The 24,435-nt window shown below is 64.5% G+C and overlaps 1 protein-coding gene across 1 annotated transcript; it reads right to left on the reverse strand.

Moving 5' to 3' along the window:
• Nucleotides 1–1,101: 1,101 nt before the first annotated feature.
• On the reverse strand, nucleotides 1,102–19,450 carry CEP131 (centrosomal protein 131). The gene is made up of 25 exons (XM_047094096.1): nucleotides 18,872–19,450; nucleotides 18,150–18,259; nucleotides 17,533–17,647; nucleotides 17,202–17,329; nucleotides 13,229–13,342; nucleotides 12,229–12,384; nucleotides 10,368–10,485; nucleotides 9,921–10,037; nucleotides 9,508–9,673; nucleotides 8,936–9,030; nucleotides 8,193–8,489; nucleotides 7,876–8,052; nucleotides 7,682–7,801; nucleotides 7,398–7,523; nucleotides 6,897–7,013; nucleotides 5,984–6,086; nucleotides 5,071–5,272; nucleotides 4,773–4,880; nucleotides 4,573–4,690; nucleotides 4,109–4,183; nucleotides 3,124–3,266; nucleotides 2,869–3,046; nucleotides 2,616–2,779; nucleotides 1,410–1,470; nucleotides 1,102–1,332 (listed from the first exon to the last, which is right to left on the reverse strand). The coding sequence occupies exons 1-25, from the start codon at nucleotides 19,055–19,057 to the stop codon at nucleotides 1,258–1,260; spliced, it is 3,369 nt and encodes a 1,122-aa protein (XP_046950052.1). The 5' UTR covers nucleotides 19,058–19,450; the 3' UTR covers nucleotides 1,102–1,257.
• Nucleotides 19,451–24,435: the final 4,985 nt, after the last annotated feature.

The following is a 24,435-nucleotide window of genomic DNA, read 5'->3' on the forward strand; positions in this document are numbered from 1 at the left end:
CCTTCTGGCTGCAGCTGTAGCCCAGGGAGGGGTCTGAGCTGGTGCGTGCCGCCCCTCCCCTCAAGGAGCCCCCACCCCTGGGGCCCAGCCATCCCCCCTTCTCAGGACTCAGAGGACGCGTCAGAAGGTCAGCCTGACTCTTAGAACTGCACGTAGAGGGGCTGAGCTCCGGGGCAACACTGGCCCCGCGGGGAGGAAGTGGGCCTGCAGCCCCTCCGCCCCTCAAGCCCCAGACAGGGCGCCCCAGCCACACACGCCGGACGGCCACTTCTTCCCATCCAGCATCTCACAGCACGAGACGGCCCCATGAGGAGGGGACGTGGACGGCCCCGAGCAGATGCCCCCGCCCCGGGCAGGGGTCGGGCCAGAGTGGGCCTGTGAGTCTCCGTGCTGCGTCCCGCTCTGGCACCAAAGAGGAGAAAGACTCTCCTGTGCAGATGAGGGAACCGAGGCTGGACACACCCCAAAGAAGGGAACAGCAGCGACAGCGGACCGTCCTGCAAGTGAGCGCCCTGCGAGCTGCCTCAGCCCTCCCCCGGGGCGGCCCTGCCACAACCCACGTGCAGGAGGTCACCCTGTGCGAGCTAGAGGGACTTCCTGGCCAGCACACGCTCCCCAGTGCGCCTGGCAGAGGGAGGGGAGGCGCGTCCTGGAGAAGGAGCACCCTGTCCGTGGGCCGCTCACCACCCCCACCCTGACTTCGGGGCGGCCTCACCCTCCTCTTGGGCACAGCCTGCCCAGTGCCCACCTCTCAAGGGCTCCAGGCTGCACGCTTCCAGGGGGTGTCCCCAAGCGGGGGGGAGGAATAAGAGGGTCTCTGCCACAGGGGGAGCACAACCGCAGCTGGGGCATCCGAAGAGGGCAGGGGAAGAGCCTCCAAGCTCCTTCGGAGGGCAGGGCCGGCCAGCTAGGGAGCCCGGAAGAGCCCAGGCTGGAACAGACAGACATTCCCTGTGCTCGGGGGCTGGGACTCAACCCCAGGGGCGGGGGAGGGGGGGGGTGCCAGGCCGGGAGCCCAGGCAGTAGGATTGAGAGCAGAGCTGGGGACCCCGCCCAGGAGAGAGAGATCAGGTAGAATCACACCAGTACTAAAAACACCTCTTTACTGTTAAAATGCAGCCCCAGTGCTCTAGCCTCAGGATGACCTGAGCCCGGGGCGGAGGGAGGGAAGGGGGAGGGAAGGCCAGGGCCTGACGGGGGCCACGCCCCGCCGGCGCCCTCAGCCCTGCTGTCCCCGCCGGTCCGGGCTGCTCTCGGTCACTTGGCGCTCGGGAACGGCCGCCTGCGCTGCTCCAACAGCTCCTCCAGCTGGTCGGCCCGCTTCACGGCGGCCTGCAACACGCGGGCCACCTGCGGTCAGGCCCCAGCCGCCCGCGTCCCCGCCCCCGGCCTCGGCCTCGGGGACCCACCTCGTGCTGCTTCCGGAGGCCGCGCACCGCCTCCTCCTTCTTTGCCAGGGCCACCTTCACCCTGCGGGGCGAACACGGACCCGGGCAGCTGAGGGTGGCAGGGCGGAGCCTCCGTCCCCCGAGACCAGGAGGGGCAGCTCTGCGGCCCACCCCACCCCAGCCCTGCCGTCCGAGGGCACCGGGCCGCCTGGAGGGGTTGACGCCTGGCGCCGTGACCCCCATGGCTGGCCCCGGGCCGCTGCCCGCAGAACAGGCCTCGGCGGGCCAGAGCCCAGAGCGGGAACCCTGGCACCAGAACCGCTCCCTGCGGCCCGGAGGACAAAAGGCCCCGCCCCCAGCCCCGCCTCTCTGGAAGGACTGAGGGGCCTGCGGGGCTGGGGGCGCTGCCCGCTGCTACCCCCGCCCCCACCTTGGGACTCCTCCCACACGTGAGCTGCTGCTGCTTCACCCAGGCCCCTCTGGAGGCCGCGCTCCTGGGGCAGGAGGGGAGTCCCTAGTCCGGCTGGGACGGCCGGGCCCTGGGGCCGCGCCTCACAGGGAGACCACAGCAGCTGCTGACGGGCCCCATTCTGCCTCAGCCGCAAGGAGGCTCCCCTTTCTCAGGCCGAGGGTCCTGTCATTTGCAGCTGCGGGACCCTGCCCCCCTCTCCCCTCCCCCGTGCTCCCCAGGGACCCCGGCTCCAGCCCACGGTCCACCTCCCCCCCCCCCCACTCCCCAAGGATCCCGGCTCCACCCTGTGTCCCCCCCTTCCCCCCAGGGACCCCCGCTCCAGCCTGTGTCCCCCCTTCCCCCTCCCCCGTGCTCCCCAGGGACCCCCGCTCCAGCCTGTGTCCCCCCTTCCCCCTCCCCCGTGCTCCCCAGGGACCCCCGCTCCAGCCTGTGTCCCCCCCTTCCCCCTCCCCCGTGCCCCTCAGGGACCCCCGCTCCAGCCTGTGTCCCCCCTTCCCCCTCCCCCGTGCTCCCCAGGGACCCCCGCTCCAGCCTGTGTCCCCCCCTTCCCCCTCCCCCGTGCTCCCCAGGGACCCCCGCTCCAGCCTGTGTCCCCCCCTTCCCCCTCCCCCGTGCCCCTCAGGGACCCCCGCTCCAGCCTGTGTTCCCCCCTTCCCCCTCCCCCGTGCTCCCCAGGGACCCCCGCTCCAGCCTGTGTCCCCCCCTTCCCCCTCCCCCGTGCTCCCCAGGGACCCCGGCTCCAGCCCACGGCCCACCTCCCGTGCACCTCCTCCAGCTCCGCCTGCTTCTCCCGGGTCAGCTGCTCCAGCTGGGCCCTGGCCTGCCGGGTCTCCTCCTCGGAGGCTGCCAGGCGGTCGGCGAACTCCTGGCGGAGCACCTCGGCCAGTCCGCTCCGCTCGCTGACCAGCTGCTCGTTCACCTGGGCCGGCACAGGGCGGGTGTGAGCGGGGACCCGGATGCACCGGGGCCGCCCGCCCGCCCCTGCCCGCCCCTGCCCGCCCCGCTCACCGCCGCCGCGTCGGCCAGCTCCCTCTCCTTCTGCCGCACCAGGCCCTGCAGACGCAGGTTCTCCCCCTCGGCCTCCCCAAGGCGCCCCTTCAGCTCCGCACACCGTTCCTGCAGCTTCCGCTCCGACTGCTCCAGCTCCGAGAGCTCCGTCTCGTACTTGTCCCGGATGCGCCTGACGCTGGGGGGCCGGCAGGGCAGGGTCAGGGGGCTCCGGGGCCGCGGGGCCGCGCCGGGGCCGCCGGGAGAAGGCCTCACCGGCTCTCGGCGGCCCGCTCGCTCTCCTCCCTGGCGCGCGTCATGTCTGCCTCCAGCCGGCGGACGACCAGCTCGATCTCCTCGTCCCGGCCTCTCCGGATTTCTTCCCTCAGCTCCCGTTCCCGGGTCAGCAGCCACGCCTCCTGGGGGGCGCACGGGGCTTGGTGGGGCTGGCCACGTCCCCCCAGGTCCAGCCCCCGGTACCCGGCAGCTCACACGGTGGATCTTCAGACCCAGGGCGACCCAGGACGGGACAGAGCAGGGGCACACGTGGGAACATTAGCAGTGCAGCCGGAGTCTGCTGCCAGACCCGCCAGGGTCGAAGGAGGGACCAGATCCTGGTTCTGAGAACAGGAAGGGACACCTCCAGGCCTGGTGAGCGAAGGCCCAGACGGGGCAGGCCTTTGGAAGGCAATTTGGAAACTCAGGTCAGGTTTCACACCACACGCCCTCTGACCCAGCTGCCCACGTCTGCAAACACGTCCCACAAATACAGTGGCCGCTGTGCACAGCCACGGGGCACGCAGGGAGGCTGCTTGGCCACTGCTGAGGCCCTGTCACTAGGCCAATGGGCCATCGCCTCGTGTGTGGCCCTGTGCACCTGTCCACCACAGCCTCCTTCCGGGACCGGCGAGCCTGGTGGCACAATCCGTGCCTGTGGAAGGCACTGGAAGATAAGGGGGGAGACCGCCTCCTAAGTGTTCCCCTTTTGCTCGCTGGCTGAGTGGTAACCCTGAGAGCAGCCTCCTCTGACGTCAGCCGGGTCGGGCCCCCCCCCCACCTCTCCCGCCTCCTGGCGACGCACTCAGGTGTTGCACACACACACACTAGCACAATGCCACCGACCCCTGAGCTGCCCGACTGTGACACCGTGACACCGGCAACCCTGCCCTCGGCGAGGCCACGGAAGCACGGAACCCCATGCCGCCTGCTCTGGTGTCCGGGGTGCGGGGCAGGAAGAAACACCGCGGCTTCCGCTCCCCACCTCCTTCTTGGCACAGCTGGCCTCCCACATCTGTCGCTCCACCTCCAGCTGGTCCTTCAGGGCCTTCATCTCCATCTGGGGGGGTGGGCGACACCGTGAGAGCAGGCATTGAAGCCCCGCCCCCCCAGGGCCAGCTGGGCTGAGGGTGTGCAGGGGAGCGGGGGAGACGGTCTGCAGGATCTGCCCAGCTCTCCAAGTGGCCGCCATTCTGGCAGGTGGGGTCAGGCACGGATAGTGACCCTGACACGGTGCCCCCACGGCCCTGCAGCGGCTGACGGGGTGGGGATGCGGCGCCGGAGCGCGGGGGCGGGGGCTGCGGAACGCAGGGACGAGGGGAGGGACGAGGGGGCGACGGGGGAACGTGGAAGGGTGCACGGGGACGCGGGAGACGCAGGGGGACGGGGGAGGGGGAGCGCCAGGGCAAAGGTGCGAGGCGGGGCGCGGTCGGTCGCGGGCTTGCCCACCTGGTGCCGGCGCTCCTGTTCCTCTCTCCCCTTCTCAAACTCGGCCCTGAGGGCCCGGCCCTCGGCAGCGCTGCTCTCCTCCAGCTGCTGCCTCAGCTCCTCCAGCTCTGCCCGCTGCCTGGGGGGAGGGGGAGGTGAGAGGTCAGCTGGGTGGGGGAGTGGTGGCGGCCCTTCGGCGCCCGGGCCCCTCCCGGTGGCACCTGGCTGCCTGCTGGCCCAGCCGCTCCTTTTCCTCGGCCACCTCGCCGTAGAGCCGCCGTCGCTGCTGCTGCAGGGCCCGCTGCTCCTGCTCCACGTGCTGCTCGAAGCTGAGGGACGACAGAGCCTCAGCTGGGGGCGACCGCCACCGCAGCCGGCCTGCCCCGCCCGGGGACGCCGGGGACGCCGCCGCCGTCTTCAAGGGGTTTGCAGGGAGGCCACGCCCCCGGCGCCAGCCTCCGCGTCCCCCGCCCTCCCCGGCTCCGCATCCTGCCGTCCCCGTCCCCGGGGCCCACGCACCGCTGCTGGGCGCGCTCCCGCTCCTGCTGGCCCAGCGCCTCCTTCTCGCGCTCCAAGTGCTCCCGCAGCTCCTCCACCTGGCGGCCGTAGCGCTGCGCCGCGCGCGCGTCCGCCTGCAGCAGCTCCGCCTCGTGGAGGCCCTTGAGCTTCTTCAGCTCCTGCTTATGCTTGGCGGTCAGCTTCTGGATCTCGGGCTCCAGGCCTGGAGGGCGGGCGCCGCTGTGCAGGGGCCGCAGAGGACCCCTGACCTCTGCCCACTCTGCTGCCTACAGCCCTGACCCTTGCCCCCATTCTCGCCCACCGTGACACCAGAACTGCAATCCAGCCAGATTTCCCCCACCCAGGGGATCCCCTCCCCACCCCCCCAGGCTCCAGTGGAGGCGAGGCTGAGTCCACCTGGGCCCACGACCATCCCTCTCCCTCCGGGCGGCCCTGCAGCCTCCGTGGAGCTCTGGCCCAAGGGGTCTCCCCTTGGAGGCGACCGTCCCTGGGGAAGAGAGTGTCCCAGAGCAGGAGGGCCGGGCGCAGGCCAGGCGTGGTGGGCGCAGCCCTGTCAGCCCTCAGACCTACTCTCTGACCAGGTGGCAGGGAACCCCGTGTGTCCCCCGTGCTCCCACCTGGCTGGCACCCCCGGAAGGTGAAAGAGTTCAGGCGGCAGAGGGAAGGCCACGCCCTTCCTCTTGGACCCACCCTCCGTCCCGGGTCCTTGGCCCCTGTGGCCAGCCCCCTCCCTGCCTCCTCCGGGCCTGAAGCTGGCTGGACGGCAGCACCTGAGGCCCCGTAGCTGCCCTGGAAGGCCGTCTCTGCTGCGGGCATAGCCGAAACTGCTGTTCCTGCTCAAAGGCCCCCATGCCTCCCCCTGGGCCGTGTGGCCTGTCGGCATCTGACCAGCGAGGTGTGGCCGGTCCCCCACCTCGGACTGTAATTTCCTTGATTTTTCGGGTTTTCTCCTTGATCCACTTCTCTCTGCGGACTTTCTCAGTGGCACTCATTAGTTCTTTGAGTTTCTTAATCTCCTGCCGGCAAGGAGACAGGAAGTCAACAGAGACCCCGGCCCCTCAGCCACCCCCCACCCCCGCCCTGGGGGCCCTGCACTCGCCAGTGGTCCTATTCTGCTCTCCCTGGAGGTAGAGGCAGGATCCAGTCTGGAGGCTTGAGATGGGGGAAAGTAATCGGCCTGCAGAGGCCCTACTGGGGTACCCCGAGTCCCCACTTCTGCGTGACGGAAGGCCCCCCAACCCTGGCTGTCCCCTGCGGTCACTGTGGGGGAGGGGGCTTAACAATGCTGGTACCCCCCCTCCCCCAGAGCCAGCTCTCAGCTTGGGGGCCATCGCCGCCCACACCGTGGGAAGTGAAGCTGGGCAGGGGAGAAGGCTGGTGCTGCCAGTAAAGCCCGATGAGGCAGGGCCCCGGCCTCGGTGGCAGAGCCAGGAAAGCTAGGGGAGGTGCCTCTGCCCAGGGGCCCAGAGCTGGGGCAGTTCAGGCTCCCACTCAGCCAGCACTGAGGGCAGGTGGTGGCTCCTCCCAGCCCCGCCTCCTTGTATGTCGTGACACGGGAGGGGTAACCGGCTCCGCCCCAGGGTCTAGCACCCAGCGCAGCTCCAGCCCAGAGAGGGATGAGACTGGGCTGGGGGCGGCACCTCGTCCCGGGTGTGGGGCACGGGCCCGAGCCTCCACGGTGGGCCCAGTGATCTTGCTCTCAAACCCCCCATGACTCCCCTGCTCTGAGGCTGTTCCCCCCCCCCCCCCCACCGCCCACAGGGCCCGAGAGCGCTGGAGCTGCAGAGCCGCCGCTCCAGTCGCGGCCACCCACCCGAGGGGCTCACCAGCTCATGCTGTTCCTGCACCTGGGCCTCCCTGTCCCTGCGCCTCTGGTCCCCCTGCTTCAGCTCCGCCACCACGGCCTCGCACCTCTCTGCCAGGGCCTTCTTGTCTTCAATCAGCTGTGGCGGGTCAAGGGCCGGGGCTCAGGTGGCTGCCCTGAGATGGGGCCCTGCCCCTGTGACCACTGACCTCCCCTCCCCTCCCATCCCGTCCCGGGCTCCCCTGGGGCCGAGACTGCAGGAGCGAGCACTTGTGGACAAGGGGCGTGGCCGGGGGACGTGGCCTCGGGGAGAGCACCCAGTGACGCCCTGGGCTGGCCCGTCAAGCAGCTCCCACACGGAAGATGCTGCGGTTTCTACACAAGGGAGCAGCAGGCCTGCCAGGAAGCCCCGTGGGTCTAGAAGTGTCTGTGCGGCCCAAGCCAGTCTGGAACCCAACGACCCCCTGGGCCCAGCAGGTCCCGGCCCCTCTTCCCCGGTGCCCGGCTGCCTAGGCGGTGGCACCTGGTCAATGAAGGACAGATGCCGCTGGATGGTGGCCTCGTAGTGGTCCCTCTGCTGCCGCAGCTGCCGGCCCAGCTCCTTCTCAGTCTCCTTGACCCGCCGGACGGTGAGGTCCCGCTGCTGCACCTGTGGGGGTGGGGGGAGGAGAGGTGGGACACTGGGGGCCAGAGGCAAAGCAGTAATGGCCCCGCAGCGTGTGTGAGGATTTGCCAGGGTGGTGATGCGGCGACGGCCCAGGATGGGGACAGGGATGGGGACGGGACGGGGAACCGGCGGGACGTTACCAGCGCTTTCTGCAGCAGCCCCACTGCCTGCTTCTTCTCTTCCACCTCCAGCTTCAGCCGCATCACAGACGAGCTCACCGTGGACGTGGGCTCCAGGCGCCCCTCGTCCGGCACCAGCCCCTGGGAAGGCGGCGTGAGTCAGGTGACGGCCAGGCAGGTGATGACCTGGCGCCCTCCCCGGGGACCCTCCGCACCTGAGGGGCTGAGGCCGGCCGGTCCTGGCCCGACGTCTCCATCTCGTGCAGAAAGCTCATGATACTCTGCAGCTTGGCCTCCGAGAGCAGAGTCCCGTCTTCGGGGGGACTGGCACACGTGCCGAGCCTCCCAAACCTCTCCAGGTTGTCTGCTGTCAGGGAGCTGGCATCGTCCTCCTACAGGGGAGGGGGCACGGCATCAGGGGCTGAGGGGCGGCCGAGGACGCTGGGCTGGCCCTCCGGGAGCTCCTCAGGGACCCCCGGGTGGGAGGCAGGGGTGGAGCGAGTGCAGGGACGGCTGGGGAAGGCGGCCGGACCTGGTCTGGAAGGAAGGGCCTCTCAGCCTGCCCGGATGCTTGCAGGGCATCGCCCAGGGGCGCGCTGGCGGAGAGGCGGCACCCGTTCCCCACTCCTGGGCAGCCCGCGGTCACCTCGTCGGTCCAGGAGTATTTGTCCTTGTGATAGGCCCTGGGGTTGGGCAGCGGCTCGGGCTCCTCCTCCAGCAGCCTTAGCGTGGCCAACAGCTCGTCCAGGGTCGCCCTGGACTGGGCCTTGCCCTTGGCGGGGCCCACCACCTCCAGATCCTCACTGGCCACGTCCTGGGAGCCGGCATCCTGCAGCGGACAGGCAGGAGGGACAACCGCTGAGGCCATTAGAGGCCAAGACCCCCAGAGAACTGTGCAGGCGGGGAGAGGGAGGCCTCCTCTGCATCGGCCCACGGCCACTCGGCCACATGGATCAGGCACACCCCGACCCACCTCCAGGAAAAGGAGAAGGGTGGCCGGGCCTCCTCGCCCCTCGGCCCGGCGGCTTCGGCCCACACCCAAGCTCTGAGCTTCCTGCGCTCTTCTGTGGGCATGGACTTCAGGCCCCACCCCAGGGCGTCTGTGAGAGCCCAGCCGGATTCCAGGGCCATCGTGAGACCCCCCCCCCCACCTTAGGGCAACAAGACCCATTCCGGGCAGCCTTTCCCAGTCTGAGTGACCCCACAGCCACGCAGGGGTGGACTCAGGCCACCCAGGCTGAGGGGGAGGGTGGACAGAAAGGGCTGTACGGACACCTGAGGCTTGTTCTCTGGAAACTGCCGGGGCTCTGGGGAGGAGTTGGAGGCCAGCTGGCAGGGGTCCTCTGCGCCTGCGGAACGGAAGACAGCTCCTGCACGACAGAGCAGAGCGTTGGTCACGGGCACATCGCCCCACCCGGGGGGCAGCAAATCTGGAGGGGCCCTTGAGAAGAGACCACACGCACGGGAGGGAGAGCACGTGGCAGCGGGGACCACGGCAGACTGCATGCGGAGCAGAGGGAACATTCCGGAACCCTGACCTTCTGGGGTGAAAGGTCAGGGAAACTGGTGCAACCACCCCAGAACCCTCGGCCTCACTGGTCGTTAGGGTCATCGTGTCCAGCTTCAGAACAAGAGGGGCGGCGGTGGAGAAGCGGGAGGGGGCTGCACAGCCGAGGCCCCTCCTCCAGGGCGGAAGCAGGCGGGGCCAAGGGATGGCAGCAGAGGCCACGCCTCCTTCCTGGCCACTGCCCTCCCAGAGGGAGGGGGCGGGGCACGGGGCAGGGCCATGACCTTGAGAGTGCCTAGAGCTGGGAGGCAGAGGTGGGGCAGGCCTCTGTTGGGCTCACCCGCGCTGGTGTTATTGGCCTTGTGGGTCCGGTGGGCCCGAGCGGTGCTGCCCGGCCTCAGGGCGGACTCTTGAGCGGGCTGGGGCTTCTCGGTCTCTCGCGCTTCCTTCTGCAGCCCAGGCTCAGGGTCGCCTGACTTCTGGGCTCGCTTCTGCTGCTGGAGCTCCTGCCGTGAGGGGCCCCTCTGAGCAGCCTCGCCCAGCGCAAGCCGGCTGCCCTGCCCTTCCCGTCCCCCCTCCCCCCACCAAGCTGCCCCGAGGCCCAGCGTCCAGGGGCTGGGGGCAGGAGGGCTCAGGGAAGGCAGCAGGCAGGGGTCCCCCAGGAGCACAGTCTCGCTATCAGGCACAGGGGGTGTACCCAGCAGTTGTCTGCTGACTCCGCCCTGGGCTTCCTGCTCAGGGCACCCCAGGCACCTGAACGGCCAATCGCCTGGCCTGGCGCGCCTTCTCCTCCCGGACCTTCCTCCTGGCCGCCTCCTTCTGTTGCTGCAGGTCCGGCACGTTTCTGTCTCCCAGCTGCTGCCGCTGTTCCTGTGGAACCACAGCTGGTTTGATGGCGAAGGTGGGGGTGCTCGTCCAGACCTGGGTTTCCACGGGACCCCCCCCACCCGCCCCCGGTCCCCCGGCCTGCCTCCCTGCGGGTGGCCAGCGGCTCCTTCGAGTGGGGAGACAGCTCTGCACCTCGGAGCAGGGGCCCTGACTCAGGGCAGGGAGGAAGGGAGCCCCCACATGGGGTGTGGGCCCATGGGGCAATTCCACGTTTCAATCCCGCTGGTCCCAGAAACCCCACTGTGTGCAGCCGGGACCCCTGGGATTCCCGCCTGCCTCCTCGGGGCACAGCTCACACACCCCCCCGCTGACCTCTCGCTTCGGCGCGAGCAGGTGCTCCCGGCGGGCGGCTCTGGCCTGGCGCCTCTGCACCTGCTGGCGGTACCAGCGCTGGATGGTGACGGCAGCCCGGTTCACCTGGTGGATAAACCTGCGGGGGGCAGGAGGGCGCAGGACTGAGGCAGGGCCCCAGGCAGCCGCGGACCCGGGTGAGCGAGTGACGGCCTCTCCCCCCTGGGCCCCCCTGAGGGAGTGTGCAGCCGCACTCCCCAGGGGAGGTGAAAACGCCCATTCGCAGGCTCTTTGCGCAGTCACCAGAAATAACCCGAAGGCCCAGCGCCGTGCCCGGCACACCCGGCTGTGGGTCTGTGGGTGGGCGCTGCGGTCCTGATGGTGGACGCTATTCACCGACAAAAAGCAACAAACCAGAGACCTGGCCGGGCATGATAGGCCACAGGCTGAGTGCTCGGGCCATAGACTATTCTAGAAAAGGCAAAGCCCTAGGGGCGCCTGGGTGGCTCAGTCAGTTAAGCGTCCAACTTCAGCCAGGTCACGATCTCGTGGTCCGTGAGTTCGAGCCCCGCGTCGGGCTCTGGGCTGATGGCTCGGAGCCTGGAGCCTGTTTCCGATTCTGTGTCTCCCTCTCTCTCTGCCCCTCCCCCGTTCATGCTCTGTCTCTCTCTGTCCCAAAAATAAATAAACGTTGAAAAAAGAAAAGGCAAAGCCCTAAGGGAACAGATGGGTGTGGCCAGGGTGGGGTCTGGAGCTGGATAAAAGCCCTCCGGGGGTTCTGGGGGTGACGGACGTCCTGTGTCTTGGTGGCTGTACCTGCAGACCACAGAGCTGCATACACGCGCCCGAACTCAGCCAGCAATACATCTAAGACGGATGCATTTTATCATACATCAATCACTTTGACTCAGTAAAGCTAAGTAAACTCTAAAAAGCCTTGGGGCGCCTGGGTGGCGCAGTCGGTTAAGCGTCCGACTTCAGCCAGGTCACGATCTCGCGGTCCGTGAGTTCGAGCCCCGCGTCAGGCTCTGGGCTGATGGCTCGGAGCCTGGAGCCTGTTTCCGATTCTGTGTCTCCCTCTCTCTCTGCCCCTCCCCCGTTCATGCTCTGTCTCTCTCTGTCCCAAAAATAAATAAAAAACGTTGAAAAAAAAAAATTTAAAAAAAAAAATAAAAAGCCTTAACCCCGGCTCTAAGGACCCCCTGCCAATTTACTCAGCAAAAGCCCTAACGGAGCATCCAGGACATGGATGGTCGCCCCGGCTTCGGGACAGGCGCAGAGGGGCCTGTACGCTGATGCACAGCCAGGCGGGAAGCACCTGGCTGCCGGCTCCTCCCACGCGCCCACCCCCAGGGCCCCGTCCCCAGGCTCCCACGGGACAGCAGCGGCGGCCACCCACCAGGTGTCAGCTCCCACACTCTGACCAGCACAAGGTTCCTGACCGGGAGCGACACCCTGGACCGGGGGCCCCGGCGGAAGGTCGGGCTGCAGCCCACCCTCATTGCCCCCCTGGAGCGAGATTCAGGGGACGGGGCCATAAGGCCGTTTGGGGTGTTTTTAGTTTTATGTCTTCCTTCCACTTAATGCTTTTTTAACTAACGGTTTTAGTGACGTACAATTTAGATACCATAAAATCTATCCATTTTAAGTATACGGTTCAACGATTTTTCATAAATTTACAGGGTCGTACGACTGGCAGTGTGACCCAGATTTAGAGCATTTCTGTCACCCCCGGAAGGACCCCCTTCTGCAGCCACGGGCCCCAGGCAGCTGTGGCTCTATTTCCGCCTTCTCCCGATTTGCCTCTTCCTGACATTTTCTTAAGTGGAAATTTCTATCAGGGGAGCTTCAGGCTCCCTCCCGGCCCCCAGCCCGCGGTCACCTCTCGGCCTCCTCCTCTGTCACCTCCTTCCGTCTGAGCAGGCCCGGGGTGGCCCCGGCGTTGTTCTGGGCCACGTGGTTGCTGCTGGAAAAGTTCTTGTGTGGCTTCCCGGAGCCGCCGCTCTCCCCCTCACCGGTGGCCGCCTTGAGGATATTGCTAACAGGAAGAGAAGAAGGGGCTCGCTGCGCCGGCCCAGGCCCACTCACGGCCCCGGTGGGCAGCTCTGCCTTCGAGAAGCGGGGCTGCCTCAGCCCCATCCCAGGGCCTTGGGCCTGGAAGGACACACCCACAGGACATCGGGAGTGGGCACGGCCCCCGGTTCCCACACGCTAGTCAATCCCCAGGACCACCTGCCCCCCACACAGGGCCCACGTCGTGGGTTACTGGGCTCTTTCCGTTACAAAAAGCAAAGAGGTCTGGGGCATCTGGGTAGCTCAGGCAGTTAAGCATCCCACTCTCGACTTGGGCTCAGGTCACGATCTCATGGTTCATGAGGTTGAGCCTCGTGTTGGGTTCTGTTGATAGTGTGGAGTCTGCTTGGGATCCTCTCTCTCTCTCTCTCTCTCTCTCTCTCTGTCTGCTCCTTCCCCCAACCCTGTGCATATGTGCACATGCCCACAAGCACATGCCCACGTGTGTCGCTCTCTCTCAAAATAAATTAAAAAAATAAATAAAAAATGAAAAAGTCTCAAAGTCACAAGATCCCAGAGCCAGACGGTGACCCAAGACAGCCGACGGGCAATCCCTGACTCCGGGTGTGCCGGGCAGGGGGGTGGGGGTGACGGGTCTCGGCTGCTCTGGCCTCAGCCAGGGGGCCGGAGACTCGGGGAGAGGCTACGGCTTCCTCGGCAGGGACCCCTCGCCGGGGGTGATCGCCCACCCAGGTCTGGTGTCTCTCTGCCCCGGTGCCCCCGGCTGGCGAGGGCCGCAGCTCCGGGGGCGCCCAGGGTCCTGCCGAGCATCAGCTCCTGGACCTGCCCCAGGCCAGAGCCCGCCTTACTTGAGGGAGGGAGCCGTGTGGTTGGAGCTCTTGGGCGGCGGCGCCTTCTCCGAGGGGGTGTAGCGGTTGTGCAGCATGGTGGTGACGCGGTTGCCCACGGCAGCCTTGTTGCTCCTGCCGGAAGACACGGGTGGCGTCAGGCTCCCGGAGGCGGCACAGCCCGAGTCGTCTCACCGCGGCACCGTCCAGGCGTCCCTGGGGCCCCACCGCGGCCACCACACCGACAGTAGGGGCCTTCTCGGGACCCGGGACAGCTCCACCCAGGGACTCCCACGGGGCAGGACCCGAGGTGTCTGCAAACATCAGAGACCTGCTGCCGGGGGAAGGTCAGGCCATCCGTCAACAGAGAATGGGCGTCTCTGTGCCAGGGAAACACGAGGGGAGGCAGACACCGCTCTCTCCCCGCCCCTCTCTCACCCACCGGAAGGAACACGCGCGGTGTAAACACACAGGGACCAAGGGAATGCGGGAGGAGGCTGCCGCGAAGACACGACTGCTAAGTTTTAGCAGGATGAGGAAGGGCCAGTGGTAAGTGACACATGGAGGGACGGGGGAGAGGCCCCGAAGCGGCTGGTCTGCCCCCCTGGAGCCCCAGGCATGAGCCGGAAGTGGGGGCGCCTGGCTCTTCCAAAGAAACGCTGCACCCCAGATCCCTCCTGCACCCTCGCACCCAGGCACCAAGCCCACCCTGCGCTCCAGACAACAGGCTGGCCTTGCAGGAGAAGCAAGGTCTGTGCACTGAGCAGGACACCGCCATGCCCTCTCCCGCCAGGCCCACAGCAGTGGCGGGCAGGTACCTAACCCTGAGGCAGGAGACCAGAGAACCGCCTCCCCGCTCCCCGCATCCAGAGAGGCTGAGCCACCCAGACACTAATACATGCGGACCCCCAGGACACCAGCCGGGTTCCTGCCCGGGCACCCCCAAGTGAGCCACCAGGCAACTTTTAGGGCCCCCTCTTAGATGCTGGCAGAACCAGTATTCCAGACGTTTGAGGAACAACCCGCACGCTACAGGCCAACAAACAGGATGTGGTGGAGACAACAGTAAGCAGAGAGAGGGTGTCCCAAAGAATCCATGCTGATGGCCGGGCCGCATGGACAAGCGTTACCAGCCCGTTCTCGGCAGGAAAAGCTCGGACTTGCAACGTTTGTCACCTTCAACATTCCCAGCACGGTGACCTCAGACATCCCCGCGCGCAGAGGCGGGACGAACAGCCAGCCAGCACCCCCCCCCGGCCCCCCCCCCCCCCCCGCCGCAGCTGGTGCAGGTTGCCAGCCACTGTTCCCCGCTGTCGTCAGAGACGCGAGAAGGAAAACCACGCGCCCCGAGCCGGAAGGCAGGCAGACGCCCTCGGGAGCGGGAGGTGCTCGTGGAACGGAGGGCTGTGCGGGGACGGAGCGGAAGGCAGAGGAGACAGGAGCGGTGCCCGTAGTCGGATCCGCTCAGCAACCCCAATCCCGGGAATAGCGGCGCAAAGAAAGGGAACTGCGCACAGTCTTGAAACCTCTCCCTGCCCAGCACCCTGGCTCCGGAGTCTGGCGGAGGATGTGCTCACAGAAGACAGAGGAAGCGGAGGTCGCACGGGGGGCGGACAGCTGGGACCTCGGGAGAAGCCAGGCTCCTGGGACAGGAGGGGCCCCTGCTGGGCTCCCGGTGCAGAGGCCAGTTTCAGCCTTCTCTTGTCAAGTCTGGGACAGGCGGCTGAGACACAGACAAGCAGCTAGGGAAAAAGGAGCGATCGTTTCTAGCTCTGGGAAAGACAGGTGCACTGCGCTGCTCTAAGAGGCTCCCGGCTCACCCGTCAAACCCTCCTGACCCTGTGGGGCAGACACAACGGCGGCCCCTTAGTATAAATGAGCATCCTGGGGCCCAGGGAGGTTAAGTAGCGCTCCCAAGTCCCACAGCAAAAAGAAAAAAGTTGTGAACTCAGAACTCGGACCGGGAAGAGCCCCTGCGTGACAGCGTGGCCCCGTGGCCCAGATCTGATGGACTCAGCTCTGCCAGTGTGGAGGGACAGGGGAAGACTCACAAGGCGGCCACAGGGGAGCAAAGGCCCGCCTGCCACGTGGATTGCATGCATCCAAGGTCGAAAACAGTCAACAACGAACACCACGAGCACATTTTCATAACTGTTTTCTAGAAAATACTAGAAGAAACTGCTTGAAAGTAGCTGCTTCCAGAAGCGCCTGGGAGATTCAGGCGGTCAAGTGTCCGACTCTTGATTTTGGCTCAGGTCATGATCCCAAGGTCGTGGGATCGGCCCCCAAGGCATGGAGACTGCTTGGGATTCTCTCTCTCTGCCCCTCCCTGCACGTGTGCTCACTCTCTCTCTCAAAGTAAATGAACATTTTTTTTTTTTAAAAGAAAGAAAGAGGGGCGCCTGGGTGGCTCAGTCAGTTAAGCAACTGACTTCGGCTCAGGTCACGATCTCACGGTTCATGAGTTCGAGCCCCGCATCAGGCTCTGTGCTGACAGCTCAGAGCCTGGAACCTGCTTCGGATTCTGTGTCTCCCTCTCTCTCTGTTCCTCCCCTGCTCATTCTCTGTCTCTCTGTGTCTCTCAAAAATAAATAAACGTTAAAAAAAAAAAAAAGGGAAAGAAAGAAAGCTGGTTCCGGGAAGCAGGACTCAGTTCTGGGGGAAGGGGTAGTGAGTTTGCTGCTTTTATTTTAAGTGTGTGGTGTTGCTCTGCTTTAAAAGCATTTTTTTTTTCATCTTTATTTATTTTTGAGAGAGAGAGAGCAAGCAGGGAGGATCAGAGAGAGGAGACACAGAATCCAAAGCGGGCTCCAGGCTCTGAGCTGTCAGCACAGAAGCCGACGTGGGGCTCGAACCCACGAACTGTGAGATCATGACCTGAGCCGAAGTCGGCCGCTTACCCGACTGAGCCCTCCAGGCACTCCCACTGCTCCGCTATTTAGCTGTGCGCATGCATCACTGACAGAAATTAAAATTTAAAAAGTTTTTTTTAGAGAGAGGGAGCGCGCATGCGTGTGAGCAGGGGAGGGGCAGAGGGAGAGGCAGAGGGAGAGAGAGACAACTTCAAGCAGGCTCCATCCCACGACCATGAGATCATGATCTGAGCACAAATCGAGAATCGACTGATTCCACCCAGGTGCCTCCAAAATTAATGTTAATTTAAATTCTTGCATCAAAAGGAAGAATCTTCCCGTGCTGACTCTGGTAGACGATCCAAGACTCTTCCTCTGATGCATGGCTCTGGGCGTTAAGAAGTTCTTTCTTGCGCTGAGGCACATGTATGTCCTTGTTCCTCTGCCCACTGGTCCCCCTGAGGCCAAGAGCGAGGGGGACCGGCTCTGCAGCCGAGGGCAGCTGTGCCGACCCTCAATTCCTCGGCGGCTTCTCCAGGCCCCCTGCCCACCCTGACAACCACCGGCCACCAGCCCCACCACCAAGGCCAGCTTGCCTAGCCCTCTGCAGACCCCAGCGTCGTGGCCATCCCTTTGCATGTGCTTCCTTCTGTCCTGCCGTGGGCGGTGCGGCCTGCACACCCACCAGCTCTCGGCACCCAGTGAGCAGGGCCCGCCGGAGGCCGCCTGCTCCGCCCCTCCCGGAGGCCCAAGAACCTCCCCCGAGCCTTACTCCGACCTCTTCAAGAGCTAAGCCGGGCGTCTCGGGTCCTGGGGAGACAGGCCGCCCCACAGAGGAGAGGGCGGATGGAGGCCTGCAGGAGCCCTGGGCGAGCAACCCTGGGCCAGCAGAGCCCCCGGGGGCAAGGTGCCACCCCGTGGCCTCCCTCCCCGGGCCCCTCCCCGCAGCCTCCTTCCCCGGGGGCAAGGTGCCACCCCGTGGCCTCCCCCACCCCCCCACGGCCCCTGGGTGGAGAAAACCAGTCACTTGTGCCCTCAGTCATTCATTCCAAAGCACAGGGCACCTGCCCCGAATAAGACAGTCAGTCCCCAGGCGCTTCAGCGGTTGGGGGTCCCTGTGTGGCACCCGCCTCAGGTCCCACCTGTTGTTGGCAGTGAAGTTGGGGGCCAGGGGGACGGTGCACTCTCTCCTCCGTGGGCCCACCGGCGCGCTGAGGGTGCCAGGACTCCCGGAGTCGGGTGGCGAGTCGAAGGTCCTGGGGTGGTCATCCTGTCGAGGACACTGACGCCACCTCAGACCGTGATGTGCTGCACAGGCCGCGGACCCCAGGCCCCAGGCAGGTCCCCCACTGCCTCGCACACGGATGGGGAGCTAACACGGACCCCCTCCCTGCCCCTCCCACAGGTGCGGCCACAGCAAAGAACCGGGTGTCAGTCTTGAAGGGACACTTAGACTCAGCCCCTGGCCCTTACCAGGACATTCCACGTGGCTCCCCTCTCGCTGGGGGCCTTGCTTAGACCGGTCAGCCTCTTTTTCCCACCAGGGCTGCCCTCAAAGAGTGTCAGGAAGTGGGGGTCCTCGGCTGGCCTGTGTCGGAGACAGGATGCCAAGCAGGGACAGTCACTCCGTCTGGGCGGGTCGGCTCCAGGAGCACAGATGGGCACGTCTTCCGAGGGGCCGGGAGGGGCCGGGTCACCGGAAGGGAATTCTGTTCCCAAGCCAACAGCTTAACTGTCGATTCTTAGCCATAATCTGACAACCGTGCCTGAGAGAGATGCTCACACCCTAGGCCGCGGCCACCCCGACACCCACGGGAAGAGTGCAGCAGGGACAAAGGGAAAGAAGCAGGTATGGGGGGCGCTGGCCTGGGGTCCGCATCTCCACTCGCAGATATGACGGGTCAAGACTCGGCCCGCCTGCCCAGCGCAGCATTGGCCTGGGTGCAGGTCACGTCAGGCCCCACTGCCCAGCCTGTGGCCCAGCTGTGGGGCTGGAAGAAGGGCTGACAGAGGCAGGAGAGGAGTGTGCTGGGGGTCACCTGAGGGGGAGGGGGAGGGGGAGGGGTCACCTGAGAGGGGGCAGGGGTCACCTGAGGGGGCCGGTCCACGCCTGGCCGGCTGGTGGCTGGTGGACCTGCGTGGTGCTGTTAGACCTGCGAAGGTTGTTGATGGTTCGGGAACCTCCGGGCCCTGTGGCCTCCTGTAGAAAGGAAGAAACAGCCATCCCCGTGGGTTTCAGACACTCACCAGTTCACCCCGAGCCACACCAGGCCTGGAAGAACAGATTCAGGGCGAGCGGGTGGATGTGGCAAGAAGGGTCTCCCGGCTCTCGTGGACGAGAGCAGTGCAGGGTCCCGGGCATGGCCGCGGGAAGCCTCTAGAAGCCCCGTCTTCCTGGATGAAGTGGGCACCCTTCACCCCTGGCTGGTGAGGGTCCGGGAGGAAGTGCGTGAGGCTTGGCCTGGGGGCTTCGGCAGAGGCTGCCCGGCCTCGTCCTCCGGCCTCGTCCTCCCCACCACCCGCCACCCAGGGAACGTGGTGGGCTCGCTTCCGCCGCAGCGCCTGCCGCCCGCCTGCCCACCGGGCTTTCCTCAAGGCCACCGGGGGCTTATCTCCTCCCCCCACCCAGGTCACCCTGCTTCTTGAGGACCCAAATCCTAAAGCTGGCGGAGCGAGAGGGGCCGAGAGGCTGGTGATTTCGGTTCTGCCTCAGACCGGCGACCGACCCTGGCCTTGACCTCTTGGGGAGATCACTGCGACCTGTGAGCTGGAGCCCCCGCCGGCCCTGGACACCTCCGGCCCCAGCACTCACCAGCGCCTTCCTCCTTGGCTCACTGCCCGAGACCGCGGAGAAGGAGCGGGCAATAGGCTTGGCGGCGGAGGCGCTGTTGGGGCGCCAGGACACGGGCGGAGGGAGGCCCGTCAGGCTCAGGTTCACACCTTCTGGGCTGCCCTCGGGGGGGCCGGAGGGAGCGCTGGCGGCCCGGGAGCCCTTCATGGAGGCTGCAAGGGCCCTGAGCAGGCAAGAAGAGGTGCAGGGGGATGCCTTCTGAGGAACCAGGCCTCCCGGCACACCACCACACCACCGCCACCCTCCTCACTGGGCGGCGGGGCTCCTTTGTCGGGAAAAGAAGCCACGTGGCAGAGCAGGGCTCCGGGACACAGGGACACCTCTCTGTAGGGACCCTGCCTGAGGGTGGCCTGAGGCAGCATTTACCCCATCCCCCACCCCAAGACAGCTACTCCACCTGTCTGAGCCTCACCTCCTTCATCTGTAAAATGGGTATTGAGAAAGTGCCTCTTCCTGGGGTCGTCCTGAGGTGTGGACAAGGCGGCTACGTGAACACTCAACACGTTCAAACCAGGACTTGGTCTGATTGACGCTGCCCAACCCAGGGGCCACAGCTTGTCTGGCCACGGAACCCCTTCCGTTTCCTCGGAACCTCCAGAAACCCATGAGCTTCTGCGATGTGGCATCTGCCCTCTCGTGTCCAGGTCCCCCCCCCCCTCCTGGCACCAGGCACCCTTCACAGCCTTCCTTGCTGCCCCGCTGCCCCCCCCACTCCCACCCCTGGAGTCGGAGGGCCCCCGGGGCTCAACCCCGGCCTCTCCTCCACCCACCCTCTCCCCTGGGGGACCTCGTCTGGCCTCCCGGCTCCAATCAGCGGCTGCCAGCTCCTGCCCCCTCGGTTCCCTAACTCCTGGCTCATGACCAGCCGTGCATTTGGCGCTTCAGCCCCAGAGAGACCAAAACAGAACCCGGACTCCCACCTCTGGCTGCCCCCTCCCCAGGGGTCATGCTTTGTAACTGGCTCAGGCCAAGGACCTCGACCTCATCCTGACATCTTCCCCTTCAGCGCCACACCTGCTCCCTCAGCAACCCAGCCAGCTGTGCCCTCTCCCCACACATCCTTCCCCTCCACAACCCGGATCGAGCCCCCTCTCCCTGAACCCGGACAAGCGCACCGCGCCTTCCCGGACCCTCCCCGCATGGCGGCCGGGACTGATGTTTCTCCACCAGGTCTCAGATCACACTGTGTCCCTGCTGAAAACCTTCTGAGGGTCCGCTTGGCACAGAGAATAAAGTCTAAATGCCCAACACCCCTCAGATCTGACCCTGCTCTCTCTGTGACCTCCTCACTGCCACCCCTCGCTCTGCTTCAGCCATACCAGCCTTCCTGCAGCTCCTCAAACTGGGCCAGCCTGTTTCCATCCTGCGGGTCCCTCTGCCGGGAGCCTCTTCCCCTGGGATGTCACGAGGCACCCCCTTTATTCAGAGGGCCACCGGGCCATCACTTTGCTCCCTCGTCCTGCTTTATTTTCCTTCACCCTGCCTCATGGGCGGTCTGCAACGTCTGACCCCCTCACAAGAACATTAGCTCCGTGAGGACAGGGACCACGCGGCCCTGGCACGTGGCAAGCTCTCAAGCAACAGGAGTGGACGAGTGCACGAGCCGGTACCACAGAGAAGAGGCAGCCCTCCCTGCCACCGAGGACTCTGGTGGGCCGACAGGCACAGCCATTACCACCCACGGTCAGTGCTGCGGCCTCCTTCCGCCCCCCAGCCCCCTCACACACATGTGGGGCGCCCCGTGGCCAGGTGCCCCTGCCTCTCCGGCCTGGAGCACAGAGCTGTCCTGCCATTCACCAGGTCGGTGTCCTCAGTTATGCATTTCCGGTCGTGTGGGTGAAATTTAACACCCTCCTCTCCCCAGGGCACTGGCCACACCCAGCTGGACCCAGGCTGGCCAGCCTTCCCAGCCACGGGAGCGGGAGCGGGAGCGGCAGCACGCGGGATGGGATGGTAAACACAGCCTCTCCGTGGAAACCTCCAGGCCAGACCTCACCTTGCAGACAAAGATGTCTCTCCCAGCAGCCCACGGTGGGTGTCCAGGGCCTCTGCCCAGACTCCTCAAGATGGGCTGACCCAGGACCCCTGGCAGCTTCTCCACCGGGCAGCTCCCAGTCTCCCAAGGATCTGGCTCAAGGTGGTGGGACCTGAGACCTTTGATTGGACTCCGCTCACCGGTGCAGGCCCCCCACCCCGACACACCTGCACGGGGTAGGGGAGAAGGGGCAAAGACTTCACCTGCGCGGGCCCCGGACTCCCTCATCCGCGCGAGCCCCTCTCATCTGCGCGGCAGCCCTCACCTACAGGGGCTGGGGCCCGTCACCTGCGCGGGGTCCCCCTCACCTGCGCGAGCCGGGCCTGGGGCGCGGAGCCTGCGAGGCCGGCCCGCGGGGGATGTGCGAGGCCCTCCGGCGTGGGACGCCCGGGGCCCCGGCTTCAGGCTGACGACCTCGCACCCTGGCCCTGGCTCCGAGGCCCAGGTGACAATGAAGCGACCGGGCCGTAGCGTGAGCGGCGGCAGCTAGCAACCAGCAACCAGCCTGGCACCTCCTCCCCTGTCCGTCACCGAGGCCCGCCTTTCCTGCCCGCGCCGCCTCCGGATTGGCCGACCGGCTGCCCGCTCCGGCCGTCCCGAGAGCCCATTGGGCGCCTGGCTGTCCTTCGGGACGTTCAGGCGTGGGAGGAGCCTCGAGGAGCGGCGCATCTCCCCGCCCCCCGCTGGTGGCAGCGGGCCGCCGATTGGACGCAGTCAGAGGAGGCGGGATCTCTGCTGGTATGGGGCGGGACCTGGGCGGAGCCTCAGGGAGAAGAGGCGGGGAAAGAGAAAGGACCGAGGGCGAGGCGGGGCGGGCGGCGTGGCGCTCCGGGCCCCTCTTTCTGAGCGACCCGGTCGGCCTGCGCTGGCATCCTAGCGGCCCTGGGCTCCCACGCGGTCCCGGTTCCCACGTCCTCCCGGGCTCCCACGCCCTCCTCGGTTCCCACGCGGTCCCCGAGTTCCCACGCTGTCCCCAGGCTCCCACGTCCTCCTCGGGCTCCCACGCAGTCCGGTCTTCCATGTCGTGGCCGGGCTCCCACTCCGTTGCTGGGCTCCCACGCGGTCCTGGCTCTCTCCCCACTGCTGCTCTGGACACGTGGGTCCCGCTGCGCCCCTTCCCTGAAAAACTCCACTTAGGGCCCAGACCTCCCAGAGGCCCGCTGGCTCCCTTCCTCCTGCAGCCCTGCCCCAGGACCTGGTCACTGAACCTGGCACCCAAGGCCCACCTCCCTTCATCTCTCAAGACCCCTGGGTGGCACATGTTTTGTTCTGATTGTCCTCTCCATTCTTTTACTCAGGGTTTTTTGTTTGGTTTTTTTTTTTTTTTTTTTTTTGGCCTCCTTCTCCAAAGTTTTAGTCACCCCCACCCCTAACGCCACTAGTCTTTGCCTGGGAGTTGTTTCCACCTGTAACCCCAAGTCCAGACCACAGGCCCTTCCCTCAGTGTCCTGTGTCCCAATGCGGGCACTGCACTGCCTTCCCTGCCCTGCAGGTGGAAGCCACGGGCACCTCGTGCCCCTTCACCTGTCTGTGCTCCCTTCCTTCGCCCGGGAAGCCCCAGTCCTGCATCCCCTAACATCCAACACAGACGCCCTCTCCATGAAGCCTCTGGCCTCTACAATAAAAGTTACCCCTTAAACTATAACACTGCACGTTGGCTGGTCTTTACGCCACTTATTATAAAGTAAGTGCTTTTTTATTTTTAAAAACACACATTTACATACGATGAAATTCACACTTTGGGGGCTGCAGTTCTGTGAGTTTTGACAGATGCACGTAGCTGTGTCACCACCACCATCAAGGTACAGAGCATCCCTCGACAAAACACCCAGGGGCTGCCTCTTTGAAGCCAGCCACCCCCTTACCTAGGCCACCACTAATCTGTGCTCTGTCGCTACTGTTTTGTCTTTCCCGGAATGTCACAGAGATGGAATCCTACAGAATGTAGCCTTGGGTCTGGCTTCTTCTACTCAGCACTGTGAGATCGATCCATTGGCGACTAGTATTCCATCGCGTGGTGAACCACGCTTTATCGGTCATCGATTGAGGGACGTCGGGATTGTGTCCAGCTTGGGGTAATTATGAATGAAACTACTGTAAACATTTACTTTCAAGCTTTTATATGAACAGGAGTTTTCGTGTCACTTGGGTAAAAACTTAGGTATGTATTTATACTTGTGTGTATATATATATATATGTATATATATATATATATATATATATGTAGAGAGACTGTGTGTGTGTATACGTATATATAGAGAGAGGGAGGGAGAGAAAGAGGGAGAGTAGGTATGTGTTCAACTTTATAAGAAACTTCTAGACTATTTTCCACAGAAGCTGTACCATTTTATGCTCATACCAGCAGTTTATGAGAGCTCAGGTTGCCCCCCTGCCCCCCCCATCACCCTCAGCATTTGGTTGTTCAAATGTTTTTATTTTGGCTTTTTTTTTTTAATTTAAAATTTTATTTTTTGAGAGAGAGACAGACAGACATAGCTCGAGCAGAGGAGGGGCAGAGAGAGAGGGAGACACAGAATCCGAAGCAAGTTGCAGGCTCTGAGCTGTCAGCACAGAGCCCGACGTGGGGCTTGAACCAATGAACTGTGAGATCATGACCTGAGCCGAAGTCGGATGCTCAACCAACAGCCACTCAGGCACCCCTGGTGTTCTCATTTTAAAAAAGTGATTCTAGGGGTGCCTGGGTGGCTCAGTCGGTTGAGTGTCCGACTTCGGGTCAGGTCACGATGTCACAGTCTGTGAGTTCGAGCCCCGTGCCGCGCTCTGGGCTGACAGCTCAGAGCCTGGAGCCTGTTTCAGATTCTGTGTCTCCCTCTCTCTCTGGCCCTCCCCTGCTCATGCTTTGTCTCTCTCACTCTCAAGAATGAATAAATGCTAAAAAAAAAAAAAAAAATTAAAAAAAATAAAAAGTGATTCTAATTATTTAAATACTGATCCCTTAGGTGTGCAGGGGTGTCCCGTGTCCCTATACTGATGTCGAGAATCTATTCCTAGGCTTATTTGCCATATATTTGTATACCTTCTTTGGTGAAATGTTTGTTCAAATCTTTTGCCCACTTTGTAAATTGAGTTGTTTGTCTTAGGAGTTTTGAGCGTTCTTTACACGTTCTTTTTTTTTTTTTTTCAACGTTTATTTATTTTTGGGACAGAGAGAGACAGAGCATGAACAGGGGAGGGGCAGAGAGAGAGGGAGACACAGAATCGGAAACAGGCTCCAGGCTCTGAGCCGTCAGCCCAGAGTCCGACGCGGGGCTCGAACTCACGGACCGCGAGATCGTGACCTGGCTGAAGTCGGACGCCCAACTGACTGCGCCACCCAGGCGCCCCAACACGTTCTTCATAATAAGTCCTTCATAAGATACGTAGGTTGCGAATATTTTCTCCGTCTGTGGCTTGTCCTTCTGTTCTCTTAACTGTGTCATTCAAAGAGAGGTTCTTAAGCTTTGTGGTTTGTGCTTTTTGTATGTTGTAG

This window comes from Lynx rufus, unplaced genomic scaffold (assembly GCF_022079265.1).
Source record: "Lynx rufus isolate CCGP_SWC_20201006 ecotype Redwood Valley unplaced genomic scaffold, mLynRuf1.p SCAF_37, whole genome shotgun sequence".
Taxonomy (NCBI): domain Eukaryota; kingdom Metazoa; phylum Chordata; class Mammalia; order Carnivora; family Felidae; genus Lynx; species Lynx rufus.